This window comes from Balaenoptera musculus, chromosome 14 (genome assembly GCF_009873245.2).
Source record: "Balaenoptera musculus isolate JJ_BM4_2016_0621 chromosome 14, mBalMus1.pri.v3, whole genome shotgun sequence".
NCBI lineage: Eukaryota > Metazoa > Chordata > Mammalia > Artiodactyla > Balaenopteridae > Balaenoptera > Balaenoptera musculus.
The window spans coordinates 30532729-30547675 of NC_045798.1; the positions used below are offsets into that span (position 1 = coordinate 30532729).

Here is a 14947-nt window from a genome sequence, read left to right on the forward strand (position 1 = left end):
TTCTGATGCTGTAAAAATATAAAGAGAGGACTTCCCTGGTGGCGCAGTGGTTAAGAATCCGCCTGCCAATGCAGGGGACACAGGTTCGAGCCCTGGTCCGGGAAGACCCCACATGCCGTGGGGCAACTAAGCTCGTGCGCCATGGCTACTGAGCCTGCGCTCTAGAGCCCGTGTGCCATAACTACTGAAGCCTGCGCACCTAGAGCCCGTGATCCACAACGAAAGGCCACAGCAAGGAAAAGCCCGCGCACCACAACGAAGAGTAGCCCCCGCTCGCTGCAATTAGAGAGAGCCCGCGCGCAGCAACGAAGACACAATGCAGCCAAAAATAAATAAATAAATAAATAAAAGTTTAAAAATATATATATAAAGAGTGAAAATACAGGACATAAATTTGAAGAAGATATTTCAACACATACCATCAAATTAGATAGATAGATAGATAGATAGATAGATAGATAGATAGATAGATAGATAGATCCTATGAATAAACAAGATTAAGGTAAATATCCCAAGAGAAAAAGTGGCAAAGACTTGAACAGCCTCTTCACACAAGACGAAACTTGAATGGCCAATAAATAAAAACATGCCAACTTCCCTGGTAACTGGGGAAACGCGAACTGAAATTCTTATCAGATCTCTCTCCATGCGCTGGCATCTTACAGCACTAAGGGCGTTGAGTAGCAGGAAGTCTCCTGCACTACCGGTGTCCTCTTTGGAAAACATTGGCATCACCTAGTAAAACTGAGCTTGCGCCCACCCTGTGACTCAGCAATTAGACTCCTACACACCCGAACCTAGAGGAATGCTAACACGTGGCACTATGAGATATGCAAGAATGTTCAAGAAGCAATGTTCATAATAACAAGGCAGAAATAACGCAAATACCCATCACTTGTAGGATGGATAGATAAGCTGTGTTGCACTCATCAAATAGAACTGTGTACAGGACTCCCCTGGTGGCGCAGTGGTTAGGAATCCACCTGCCAGTGCAGGGGACACAGGTTTGAGCCCTGGTCCGGGAAGATCCTACATGCCGCGGACCAACAAAGCCTGTGTGCCACAACTACTGAGCCTGTGCTCTACAGCCCGAGAGTCACAATTACTGAGCCCGCGTGCCTAGAGCCCGTGCTCTGCAACAAGAGAAGCCACCACAATGAGAAGCCCGTGCACCGCAACGAAGAGTAGCCCCCGCTCGCTGCAACTAGAGAAAGCCCGCACGCAGCAATGAAGACCCAACGCAGCCAAAAATAAATAAATAAATTTGTAAATAAAAATTAAAAAATAAATAGTGTATTAAGACTGCCTTTAAGAAAAAAAAAAAACGTGTACAGCCGTGGAAACGGACAAGGTACAGCTAACGTTCGTTGTGATGAAATCTCCCAGGCATGTTGAGGGTAAGAGACAAACCATCAGGGCTTCCCTGGTGGCGCAGTGGTTGAGAATCTGCCTGCTAATGCAGGAGACACGGGTTCGAGCCCTGGTCTGGGAAGATCCCACATGCCACGGAGCGGCTGGGCCCGTGAGCCACAGCTACTGAGCCTGCGTGTCTGGAGCCTGTGCCCCGCAACGGGAGGGGCCGCGATAGTGAAAGGCCCGCGCACCGCGATGAAGAGCGGTCCCCGCACCGCGATGAAGAGTGGCCCCCACTTGCCGCAACTAGAGAAAGCCCTCGCACGAACCGAAGACCCAGCACAGCCAAAAATAAATAAATAAATAAAAATAAAAGTAGCTATAAAATTTAAAAAAAAAAAAAAAAAAAAAAGAGACAAACCATCATGTAATACACTCAGGGTTATTCCATTTACACAAAGTTCAGAAACAGGCAAACCTAAATCTATTGTTCAGATATGCAAACATGGGTGGCAAAGTACAAAGAAAAAAAAAGTGATGGTTATCACAAAAGTCAGAGCAGCAGTTACTTCTGGATGGGGAGCAGGGGATGTGACTGAGTAGGTACAGAGCTGTTCATTTTATTCTTTAAAATTCGTATTGTTCTTTAAGATATACGTAAATGTTTTATAGATTCTTCATTAAGAAAACTTCATAACTGAAGCAGAGAGCAATTCCAGATCCCTCTCTGGGGAGGTCAGTCTTCAGTTCCTTCCCTCCCACTTGGATAAAAGCAGTAGATGCAGGCTCAGCCGCTGCACAGCATCAGAAGAAGGTAGACACACGGGACGGCGCATCTCAGGGCACAAAACGCACATTTTAACAGCGCAGACTCTACTCTGCTTCCTCATCTCATGTAAGGAAAATGCTGGATGTGTTATTCATTCATTCATTCATTTACTTGTTTGTTTGTTTATGCTGCGTCGCATGGCTTGTGGGATCTTAGTTCCCCGACCAGGAATTGAACCCAGGGCCCCGGCAGTGGAAGCTCGGAGTCCTAACCACTGGACAGCCAGGGAAGTCCCTGGGTGTGTTTTAATACTTGCCATGATATTTCCACACCTTGCACAGTAGTGGCTTTTGATGTTCGTTGGCTTTTTTGCTTTTTAGTATTTGGAATAAATTGGATTTTTATCATCCAACATCTCAAGTTCTGTTACTTGGTTTGTATAATTTTAAACAAACTCTTATACCCATTTTTGGCCCACTGTCAAGACTGGAATGAGTTTTGGAGTCACATGTAAGAAGTGAAAGCAATTCATGTATTTTTAGTAAAAAAATATTTATTTCCAAATATATTTTTCATCTACTGAAGACCTCAACTTTCTCCCCAGAACTTGAAACCACTGGTGCCTGATGATTTCTGACTGGGTTGGCGTGTGTTTCAGGAAGCTGCACAGGGGGCACTGAACCTGCAATGTCCAGCTCTCACCCTGGTTTCCAGCTCTAGATGACACAGGAAATTGCAAGAAGCCTTACTTGCTCAAGAATCCAGAGAGGCTCCCACAACTACCGTGGTGCTGGCAGATAGGTTCCATCGCTTTACCTGGTGGTGACTACATGAAGCTCTGTGTTAAGAAGAAGCCTGAGACCACAGAGGCTCAGGAGAAGACAGAGCCATGACTGATGGGCGATGGAGCCCGGGAATGAGAGACAGAAGTAGGAGGCAGGACCTCAGGGGTTTGTCATCCTGGCCCTGCACATTGAGCCCAGACACTCTGCATACTTTTAAGCCACTCACCACCCACCCATCTTCTCCCCATTCCCGAAGGCAGACGATCAGGTAGATACCCTTGATGTCCCCCCCACCCCCCCATGACACCTGTCAAAGGCCCTCCCACGCCCATGCCTTTGCCCATGATCTTCCCTTCCTGGAATTTCCTCCTACCCGACTCATCCTTAACAGCCCAGCTTGTGACACATTTTATCCATGAGCCTTTCCAAATCACCGTCTGCGACTACAGACTTTCCCTTTCCTGAATCCCTTTGTCCTTCCTGCACCTTAACTTTGGAACTTTATTAAACATAGTCTTGTACTACTCATTAGATATTTTCCTCCCCCTGTATATCCCTCTTGGCTCCCCAAATAGAAATAAATAGCTCTAAGAAAATATTTTCTTCTCTCTTCTTGTACTTCCCATAGTACTTTGGTCCACACAGAACTACCAAAAGTTATTTGCTAATCGAATAACTGAAAACTGGTAGAATAAACCGCCTTCCTCGTCCCCCAGCCTAGTTTCACTTCTACCCCAGCTGCTCTGTTCTTGGAAGACGACCTCTAGTCCAGGAGAAAAGTCTTGACTCATCAGCAGCAGCCCAACCAATCTCTCACAATGTTTCTCTTGGAGACACCAGAAGTGTTGCTGTAAGATCTCAGAGACCCTGATTCCATTCCTCAGGATTCCATCCCTGATCATCTCCTGGGTTGTATTTAGAGGGGGAAGGGAGGAACCTTGGGCATCCCCAGGTCATCACCCACCACCTCTCCAAGTCCCAGACTCCACCACTACTTTCGGTGGGTAACTTCCATCTGCTACCATGGGCAAGATAAAATAAATCAGGCCTCAAGGGCTCTCTCCTATCAGCACTTCTACACCATCACTCCTTCACCCTTTCTGATTCGTTCACAGCCCTAAGGATGTCAGGAGACCCCTGAGCTTGAACCCATTAGAGGAAGGCCAATGTCTAAGTGATCAAGAAAGGCAGGAAGAGTTCCTAATCTGGAGAGGTCACAGGGGGTTTTGTGTACAGAGTCAAGAGTCCAAAATCGGGAAAAGAAAATCAAGGAAACAGAACTGGAGCCTGCTATGAGGTAGGGGTGGGGTGGGGGTAATTTCTCCAATAAATTACTTATTATGATGGCTACAGATCAAGGCTGCTTGAAAGGCTGATGGGGAAAAGTGAAGGGGGGATTCTGGCTGAAGTGTCAGGGGTGGGATAGGGAATCCTCTTCTTCCTCTAACCTCAACACCTGGAGGACCCTTCCCCCCATCATTGATTAAAGCAGATGGTTCCTGAAATACCTGCAGTGCATCACATGAAAGCACCCAAGCAAGGTGATCCTAATTCCTGGCCTAAGCCAAGGCAACCAAGTACAGGCTGGATCTGGGGGAGTCCCAGCATCCAGGAGGGGGCTGGGTGCAAGATGCTGGTCCAGCGGCATCTGATATCAATCAGATGGAGGCAAACCAACCCACAATCGCATCTTTTCTCCTGACGACTGTCATCGTGAGATGCAAAAAAGGGGGCAGAGAACTGGAGCTGCTTCTGAAGGGGACAAGATGGTGGGTCAGTGGTGCTTCTTCCATATCCTGAATGATGCTGGACCACTGTTTCCAGCCTCCGTGAGCTCCGAAGGGCAGCAGGGAGGCCCAGGCAGGTGTGGCCTGCAGTCAGAAGCCCAGCCAGGTTCCAGGACCCCGTCCCTCTTCCCTCGCATCAACTCCTATCACCTAAGGCAATGCTTTTGCGAGTATGGCCCTTGGACCACTTGTAAAAGAACTGCTTTACAAAATGCATCTGTCCCCAGCCTGCTCCTGCCCTACTGAATCAGAATCTACGGAACTGAATCCTGGAATCTGAATTTTAACACGTGTGCTAAGCAATTCTTATGTTCATGGAACTTTTAAAACTCCTAAAGCGAGGTGATCTATTTCTTTTTTTTCTTTTCAAGACTTGTTTGCCCAAAATTTCCCACCAGGCCCAGGACAAGGCCGTGCAGTCTCTGGCAGGCTCTCCAGACTTTCTGAGAAGAAGGTTTCTCTTCTCTCCAGACCCCAGGCCAAATGTGCCCTCATCAGAGCCACCTGGAATTAGCCCAAGGCCTCGCGTTACTAGTTCGGAAGCCTGGGACCCGCCCTGCTCAGCACATGTCAGCAAATGGTCACTGTCCGGGCTCCAAGCCTGCTGTGCTCCTCCAGCCCGGCCACCTCAGGCCCTGCACAGTCAGTTCAGCGCAGGCTCTCTGATTTTCTTTCAACTATGTATATTCCTAAAATGTCCCCAATTTGCAACGCCCCCTCCCAGCATCAGCAGATGGTAAGGAGAAGGGAGGTGCCCCATCGCCTAGGCCCCATCAGGAGTCACACACACGTCTCCCCAAGGCCCGTCCTCACTGGGGAGGGAGGGGGCAGGAAAGCAGGGAAGGGACGTCCCGGAGCACCTGCCGTGCGCAAGCTGGGGACAGTCTTCTCACGCACAGCATCACCAGCTCCGGTTTGCTTCCTCGCCTGCGTTCAGAGAGACCACACATCACTCCAACTCCGCAATAATCTGAGCCCGAGGAGATTCTGTCTAGAATTCTTCAAGATATTCAGGAAAATCTCTCACAAAGATCAGGAGCCTTAAAAAAAAAAATTCAAACTGGAAGTCCTGAGTTCCTCTGACCAGATGCCCGTGAGGGCCTTTCACGCTGGGGTGTGGTCAGACCCTTCTACCCTCTTCTGGAATATTGGTGGATGTGAAACCCACTGACCCCATGATCGGCATCTCCCCTGCGAAGCACTTCTGCACACAAACGCCTCCAGCGGGCTGAGTCAAGTTCAGGGAGTTAATCCCATTTCAAGTCCAGGCACTTTCAAAACACGCCAGGCCTAGCTCTGCTCAAGGATTTACAAGCTTACACAACCGAAGTCTGTTAGGTGAGCCCGGCTCCCGCTACACACACACACACGCACACGCACACACATGCGTGCACGCGCACATACACACCAAATCTACATACTCTCCTTCTCCAACCCCCAGTGAAAAAGAAACTATAGTCTTGTGGCAATTACAGAAGAGCAAAGTATTTTAGATTAGAGTAAAAGAAGGTCAAGCTCTAAATAAGGTCTGGGGTGTAGAGACTTGGCTAACTCCCCAGAAAAATCGTACCAGCAGGCGGAATCTGGAGCAGCTGGATTGGTTGGCCAAGAACGCAATTCCACTGCCATGGAAAGGAGTCAACAGCAGGTGCCGTCAGGCTCGCAGGCCTATCATTTACCAGACTATTTCTGTCTAGCGGGAGAAAGTTTATCCTCTGGGCAAGGACCAATCCACCAGGCTTCCCCTTCCCCACTTTCCTAAATGGGAGTTTTTAATATAGTTCCCGTTTTTCTTCTGTACAGTGGGTGTGGCGGGGGAGTGGTTAAATTCATCCTTTGGCTCAGTGTGTTTACAAAACTTTAGTTAATCATATATAATATACATAATATGCATGTATATGTGCACATATACATGTCCACACACACACACCACTGCCTAATATTTACTTATTATTTTTATCTAAATCCAACTTTGTTAACTGAAATTTGTACTGGGGTAGCTGTGGATTCACACACAGTTACAGAAATAATACTGAGAGACTCCTTGTACGCTTTGCCCTGTTTCCCCAAATGGCACCGTTCTGCAAAACTGTAACATCACACCCAGGATACTGACACCAATACACTCCATCTTGTTCAGATTCCCCTGGTTTTACTGGTGCTTGTGTGTGTGTATTATCACTTGTGTAGGTTCGTGTCCTCCCCACAGAGAGGTGGATGTTTCCGGCATCACAAGGATGCCTCGTGCTGCCCTTTTATGTCCATGCTGTCCTTCCTCCCCCTCCTCCGCCCACCTCACCCTGACCATAACCACCAATCTCCCTCTACTTCTAAACTGCTTTCATTCCCCAAAGTTATATAAGTGGAATCATACACCATGAAACCCTTGGTACTGGCTTTATTCACTCAGCATATTTCCTTGGAGGTTCGTCCAGGTTGCTTGTACCCGTCTTGTTCCTTTTCACTGCTGAGTAGTATTCCACAGTGTGACGCACCCTGGTGTGCCCACTGAAGGACATCTGGACTGATTCCATCACAAATAAGGTTTCCGTGGGGACTTCCCTGGTGGCACAGTGGTTATGAATCTGCCTTCCAATGCAGGGGACGTGGGTTTGATCCCTAGTCAGGGAACTAGATCCCACATGCATGCCGCAACTAAGAGTTCGCATGCCGCAACTAAGGAGCACACATGCCTCAACTAAGACCCAGTGCAATCAAAAGTAAATAAATAATTAATTAACTTTTAAAGAAGTTTCCATTAACTTTCATGTGCAGGTTTTCTGTGAACGTAAGTTTTCATTTCTCTGGGATAAATGCCCAAGAGTGTGATTGCTGGGCATATGGTAATTTCATATTTAGTTTTTAAAGAAATCGCCAAACTGTTTTCCAGAGTTTTACACTCACATCAGCAATGTACGAAGGATCTAGTTCCTCCCCACCCTCACCCGCACTAGTTGTTAGCCCTCTTTCTTATTTTAGCCATTCTGATGGCCTGATTATGACATTCAACAACTTTTCAGGGCTTTGCTCAACATCTTGATATTCTCTTGGGTGAAATGTCTGCTCATCTCTTTTGCCCATTTTAAAATCAGACTTTGTTAACCATTAAGTCTTCAGAGTTCTTTATGTAGCCTACATGCTAGTCCTTTGTCAGATGTTTGGTTTGCAAATATTTGCTCCCAGTCTGTACGTTGTCTTTCATCCTCTTCACATGGGCTTTCTCAGAGCAAATGTTTTTAATTTTGAAGAGGTCCAATTGATCCATTTTTCCTTAGATACACTGGGCTTTTGTTATCAAGTCTAAGAACTCTTTGCCTAACCCCAGATTCTCAAGATTTTCTCTTACATTTTTTTCTAAAAGTTTCTAAGAGTTTTACATTTTACATTAAAGTCTATGATTCATTTTAGAGTAATTTTTATATAAGGTGTGAGGCTAGGGTTGAAGTTCTTTTTTTCCCTCTTTTTTAAAGTTTGGCAGTTCCTCAAATTATGAAATACAGAGTTACCAAATGACCCCAAAATTTTACTCCTACGTATACACCCAGGAGAAATGAAAACATATGTCCGTATAAAATTTGTACATGATTATTCACAGCAGCACCTTTCATAATAGCCAAAAGGTGGAAACAACTCGAATTTCAACTGGTGAATGAAAAAATAAAATGTGGTGTATCCACACAATAGAATAACAGTCAGCCATGAAAATGAATGAGGTAACTGATACAAACTTCAACATGGATGGACCTTGGAAGTATGCTGAGTGAAAGAAGCCAGGCACAGAAGACCACATTTGTATGATTTCATTTATACAGAATGTCCACAAAAGGCAAATTAATAAAGACAGAAAGGTAGATTAGTGGTTGCTAGGGGCGGGAAGGAGGTGGAAATTGGAAGTGGCTGTAAATGAGCATGATGCTTGTTTGTAGAGTGGAGATGTTCTAAAATGAGATGTGAGGCTGACTAGACAACTCTATACATACACAAAATTCATTGAACTGCATACTTAAAACATGGGTCTTATGGTTTGTCAATTATCTCAATAAAATATATTAAATGCTTAAAAATTTTAAATTTACTAGCATCAAACTGGGTTTTCTTGTTGAGTTAATCAGAGGTTTGAAGGAGAATTGCAAAGGGAGTTATGTCCTTGATTCAATAACAAGGAGAATTTAAGAGAAAAATCTGGGCTTCCCTGGTGGCGCAGTGGTTGAGAATCTGCCTGCCAATGCAGGGGACACAGGTTCAAGTCCTGGTTTGGGAAGATCCCACATGCCGCAGAGCAACTAAGCCCCTGAGCCACAACTACTGAGCCTGCGCGTCTGGAGCCTGTGCTCCGCAACGAGAGGCCGCGATAGTGAGAGGCCCGCGCACCGCGATGAAGAGTGGCCCCCGCTTGCCACAACTAGAGAAAGCCCTCTCACAGAAACGAAGACCCAACACAGCCAAAAAATATATATATATATATATAAATTAATTAATTAATTTTTTTTAAAAAAGAGAAAAATCTAAGAGAGTTTTGTGTCTAACAAGAGATCCACATTCCACCCTTTAAACCACAACTACGGGAGCTGGAGAAGCCACATTCAGACCCACTGAGGCCAAACCAGGGGGGACCCCATGATGTCACACTGGAAGCTGGAAGCAGCGCTGGATCGTCTCCCTTTGGGGATGGAGTGGCTGTGAGTGCATTTACAAATGGAAGTGAGACGGAAAGATTATGTGAATGCGAGGTTGTGAAAACTGCATAGATAAGCAGACAAAGCAGAACATCTGCTGAGGAGAATGCAAAACAGTGAATTCCACCCTAAGAAACAGTGTGACTTCGGTGCCAGCGGCCAAACCAACATGTCACAGACATCAGGCTGGACTTTTCCAGGAACTGCCCCTCCTCAAAACTACCCACCCTCCCATTCTTATGATTATGGTGGGAGAAATCATCTGTCCCACCCACATCCCCTCCCTTGGCCACAAATGCTTTCTCATGACGTGGGGCAATCCTTTTATGGCAATGTAGAAACAAAGAGAGCGCCAGGCCAGGATCTTTCTAGAAACCAAAGCTGGAACATATCAAATACCAGAGCTAAAGGCACCCCTGTTTTTTTTATCATGTGGATCCCAGTACCTTCCAATAAATTCCCCTTTTTCCTGAAATTAATTTCAATTGAGTTTCAATTCCCTACAGTCAAGAGTGCTAACTAATTCCATTCACGTTTAAATCGTTTTCTGCTTAAATTGTCATCCATTAGTTCTCCCAGGACACACAAGGCTTAGTTTACTGAAAGTCGCACCTTTACCACAGTTCGATGGTGTCGGATGAGAGCAAAGGCTTTCTCTCAGCAGAGGCTGCCTCCACCCACCCACCCCACCTCCTTCCCATGACAAAAGTTAAACCATTCATCTGGGAATTCTAGACAAGCAGGTTGTTTCAGGATTACAGTGCAGAAGGCAGAGATCTGAACTAAGTCTGGGGAGTTTAAAGATTTGTCCAGCCCCCAGAAAAACAAACAAGTAAGTGGTGGTTATGGCTGTTATTATAAACCAACCTGATGCAATGTGATATAAAGCTTCTGAAATCCCAAAGAAACAGAGCAATTTGGCAAAGGCCATCTTAAGGGCTTTTACAAGATCTATTCCTGTTGTTCATTACACTTTGGTTTAATCATATTTGGACTAGCAAAACCTGAAGCATGTGTCATTGTCTTTACGAAAATCAACTACTCGAATTGCTGAGAATTAAATTAACCAGGGGATGGAGACAACACAAATTCACTGTTTTCTTTTTTATTTCAGTTTTATGTAGTAAAAATAGTTAGCTTATCAGGCTAGATAAAGCTATCATCACAGCTCTTGTCTATGCAGACTGGGTCCCTACGAACCTCTCTCCTGGCAGAGGAAGTTCAACATCCAGTGTCTCTGGGGGAAGCCAAAATGTTCACATATGATGCATCAAATTCAGATCTTAGAACAAAACAGTGAGATTATATAGACCTGGCTACAACCTTAAGTTAAAGTCTAGAACTAAAACAAACAGGGAAGCTGTGGAAAATGTGAAGAATTCTAACCCTCCTCACCATATGAAAATGTTACTAAAATGGTAATAGTAGTAATAATGACAAAAACAACAGAAAAGGTAACAATAAACAATAATAAGGGAATTCCCTGGCGGTCCAGAGGTTAGGACTCCAAGCTTCTACTGCAGAGGGCACGGGTTCAATCCCTGGTTGGGGAACTAAGATCTTGCAAGCCGTGCGGCGTGGCCAAGTAAATAAATGAATTAATTAATTAAAAAAATATATTAAAACCATTTAGCCCAAAGACATCTAGAGTCAGGGGTGTAACTGTACTCTGTACAGGAAATTTGATTTAAATATTCATGAGTGGGTGCTCCCTCAAATGTGCATCTCCCTATTACTTTTCCCTCAATTCTACTCTGGTTGAATAAATACCACCTTGATCACCACAACTGAATGACATCGATTAAATTATGACACTGAGAACAGACTTAACCACACAGTTGTGACAGCCTTTTATGCACAGACATTCGGGGTCGAGGACTTGAACTGCATAGACATTTTTTAAATGCATCTTACCTAATATCTGAGAGGTCGCACTTGTTTCCAGCGATAGCCATCACAATGTTTTCTGGACCATGTTCTTTCAGTTCTTTCACCCATTTCTTCAAGGTATGAAATGAATCCTAAACCAAAAGTGTAAATCAATCTTGGGAAAGACCCATCAGTGTAATATTTGAACCATGTAGAAATACAAACCCAATATAATTTAATGAAGAAAAATATCTTCAGGGGGCACACGAAGGTTAACATAGTACCCCAATCTTGGCACAAAATTTAATATTAGCTAAGTTATACTTACAGAGCCTGTAAAAAGTTGCCCTTCTAAAATGGAAACTTGAAGTTAAGATAATCATATTAGTAATTTTCTTTTATAAATAACATTAATTTTAAATTATAGCCTTACCTCAACTTGAGTAAGACAAAGCTATAGGACTGAACCAATGTTCATGCTTAATCAGAAAAGAAAAAATACACACACACACACACACACGCGCGCGCGTGCATAAACGCACGCTTTAGAGTCCTATTTTCCAAACTGCTCTTCCCTCACAATGACCTCCAGGAAACAGTCAAGGTAGCCACTCCATTTAGGAAGCAGTGGTCAGGAACTCATGGATGGTCACAGCATCGAATTAGTTAAAGCAGTTAACTAAGTTCCGTTAAGCAGGTCCTGAACGCTGAGTTCCAGGAGTGGGGGAAATGCCAGCAGACCACTGCCGTTATTCATTGATGGGTATCCTCGGTCCTCAAAATGATAATGAAAAATACATTCATCCCATCTGCACGCAGACACACTATACACACACAAACATCATCCTCGGCGTTTCAAGGTGTATGATTGAAACACTAATAGGAAATAAGTATCTATAACCATCAAACATGCAAAACTTAAAAGTAATTTTCCTTTTCCTAAAAAGCTGACATTCTGGAGACCAGTATTAGCAGGCATAACCTTGCCCCTGCAAACAGACAGTCAATTTTAAAAACGAATGATCACTGTTGTTTATTTAATTTAGCAGGTAGATTTGAAAGGCTTAGCTACATATAGATGAGAGAAACTCAAAATCTGGTGTTCACTCTCCCCAACCAGCATACTGTGGAATCTCACCCCAGGCTGCTGGGGAGACTCAGTGATGCCTCTGCCTTGGTCTTTCTAGGAGGATCACCATAAACAGCACCTAAATTCTAAAGGGCACCTTCTTACCTGTTTGGTAATATCATACACTATGACAGCAGCTGCGGATCCACGATAGTACATGGGAGCCAGTGAATGAAACTGTTTAGGAACAAGGGATAGTTTTAGGCCAAAGTGAACATACTTTATGCAACCCCAAATTAAACATAAAATTATCACCCTACAACATCCCTATAGGATCCCTGGAATTTCCCCAGAATTCAGATCAGATGCTAAATTTTCCTCCTCAACGGCACATTCCCTTGTAGTTTATAAACCATGAGATTCATTCTTGGGAAAAGCCAAAATTAAACATTATTTTCAAGGTTGCTATCCTATGAATTTTCTTTTCTCTACTGCTCACCACTTATCTAATATGGTGGACCCAGGGCAATGTCATTAGGATGATACAGCGATAAGAAGATGTTTGCCAAGGGAAGGAAAAGATGAGACTGGCACAAATCACACCACCCAGGCCTGGCTGCTAAGGAGGAACACTGCAGCAAGGGCATCTCGGCTCCCGCCCTCAGGTCTGGAAGGCTGCCGTCCCACAAATTCACAACAAATGGTGAGAGAGATGAGCTTCGTTCCAAATGTGAACAGAGCAAGTGTTGCTGGTCATGAGAATCATTCATCCCCAAGCAGGACAGATACTTATCCTAGGGCTACATACAGATTTTATGTATATTTTGAAGAATATATCTTTAAATATATTTGAATATATCTGAAGAATGTATCACGGAGGTGTTTTGAAAGACAATAAGAAAAAGATAATTCAGCTCAATAGAAAAATGAACAAAGGATATATATAGATAGATAAATCACAGGAAGAGTAATGAATTGCCAATAAATATTTTAAAATATGTTCAATGATAATAAAAGAAATGAAAAAAAGCAATGATAGGGTATTTATTAACTTATTAAGTATTAAAAAGATTGATCATATCCAGGGTTGGTGTGGGTTTGGGGCAGGAGGCGCTCATACACTTCACAGGAATGTATTTTAAGACCTGTTTATGGAAAGATGCTCAACACCACTAACCATCAGGGAACTGCAAATCAGAACCACATGAGATATCACCTCGCACCTGTTAGAACAGGTATTATTAAAAAGACAAGAAATAACAAGTGTTGGCGGGGATATGGAGGAAAGGGTACCCTCCCTCATACACTGTTGTCCGGAATGTAAATTGGTGTAGCCACTATGGAAAACAGTATGGAGGTTGCTCAAAAGATTAAAACTAGAACTACTAAATGGTCCAGCAATTCCTTTTCTGGATATTTATCTGAAGAAAACAAAAACACTAACTTGAAAAGATATATTCACCCTCATGTACACAACAGCATTATTTACAGAAGCCAAGACGTGGAAAAACGACCAGTGTCCATCAACTGATAAATGGATCAATAAGATATGATACACACACACACACACACATACACACTCACATACACACACACACACACCACACACATATATAAACACACCACACACACACACACAGGAATATTATTCAGCCATAAAAAAGAATGAAATCTTGCCATTTGCAATACCACAGACAGAACTTGAGGGCATCATGCTAAGTGAAGTAAGTCAGTCTGAGAAAAATAAATACCATATGATCTCACTTACATGTGGATCTAAAAACAAAAACTGAATTCACAGATACAGAGAGCAGACTGGAGGTTGCCAGAGGCCGCGGGTAGGGGTGGGCAAAATAGGTGAAGGTGGTCAAAAGGTACCAACTTCCGGGCTTCCCCGCCAATGCAGGGGACACGGGTTGGATCCCTGGTCTGGGAAGATCCCACATGCCGCAGAGCAACTAGGTCCGTGCACCACAACTACTGAGCCTGCGCTCTAGAGCCCGTGAGCCACAACTACCGAGCCCGTGTGCCACAACTACTGAAGCCCGTGAGCCTTGAGCCCATGCTCCACAACAAGAGAAGCCACTGCAATGAGAAGCCTGCGCACTGCAACGAAGAGTAGCCCCTGCTCGCCACAACTAGAGAAAGCCCTGAGCAGCAACTAAGACCCAACGCAGCCAAAAATAAATAAATAAATAAAATAAATTTATATTAAAAAAAAAGGTACCAACTTCCAAGTATAAAATAAATAAGTCAGGGGAGGGAATCAATAGCATAGTGACTATAGTTGATAATACTGTACTGTATATTTGAAAGTTCCTAAGAGAATAGATCTTAAAAGTTCTCATCACAAGAAAAAAAAATTGTAACTGTGCAGTGACGAATGTTACCTAGGATGTGAACTAGACTGATTGTGGTGATCATTTCACAATACATACAAACACCGAATCGCTATGTGGTAAACCTGAAACTAACATAATGTGGTATGACAATTATACATCAATTTTTTTTAAAAGTCAAGTACATAGAAGCAAAGAACAGAGTGGTGGTTAGCAGGAGATGGGGGCGCTGGGTAGGGGTGGGTGGGAAGACACGGATCAAAGGGGACGAGGTTGCAGCTATGTGGGTAAGTCTAGAGA

At 44.0% G+C, this 14947-nt stretch overlaps 1 protein-coding gene across 1 annotated transcript in view; it reads right to left on the bottom strand.

Moving 5' to 3' along the window:
- Window positions 1-14947, bottom strand: part of RAB31 (RAB31, member RAS oncogene family) — a 109198-nt gene that overhangs the window by 33019 nt on the left and 61232 nt on the right. The window contains exons 4-5 of the mRNA XM_036823480.1: window positions 12474-12545; window positions 11285-11391 (exon numbers count right to left, since the gene is read on the bottom strand). Coding sequence (XP_036679375.1) covers window positions 11285-11391; window positions 12474-12545 — 179 coding nt within the window. The remainder of the gene's footprint in view (window positions 1-11284; window positions 11392-12473; window positions 12546-14947) is intronic.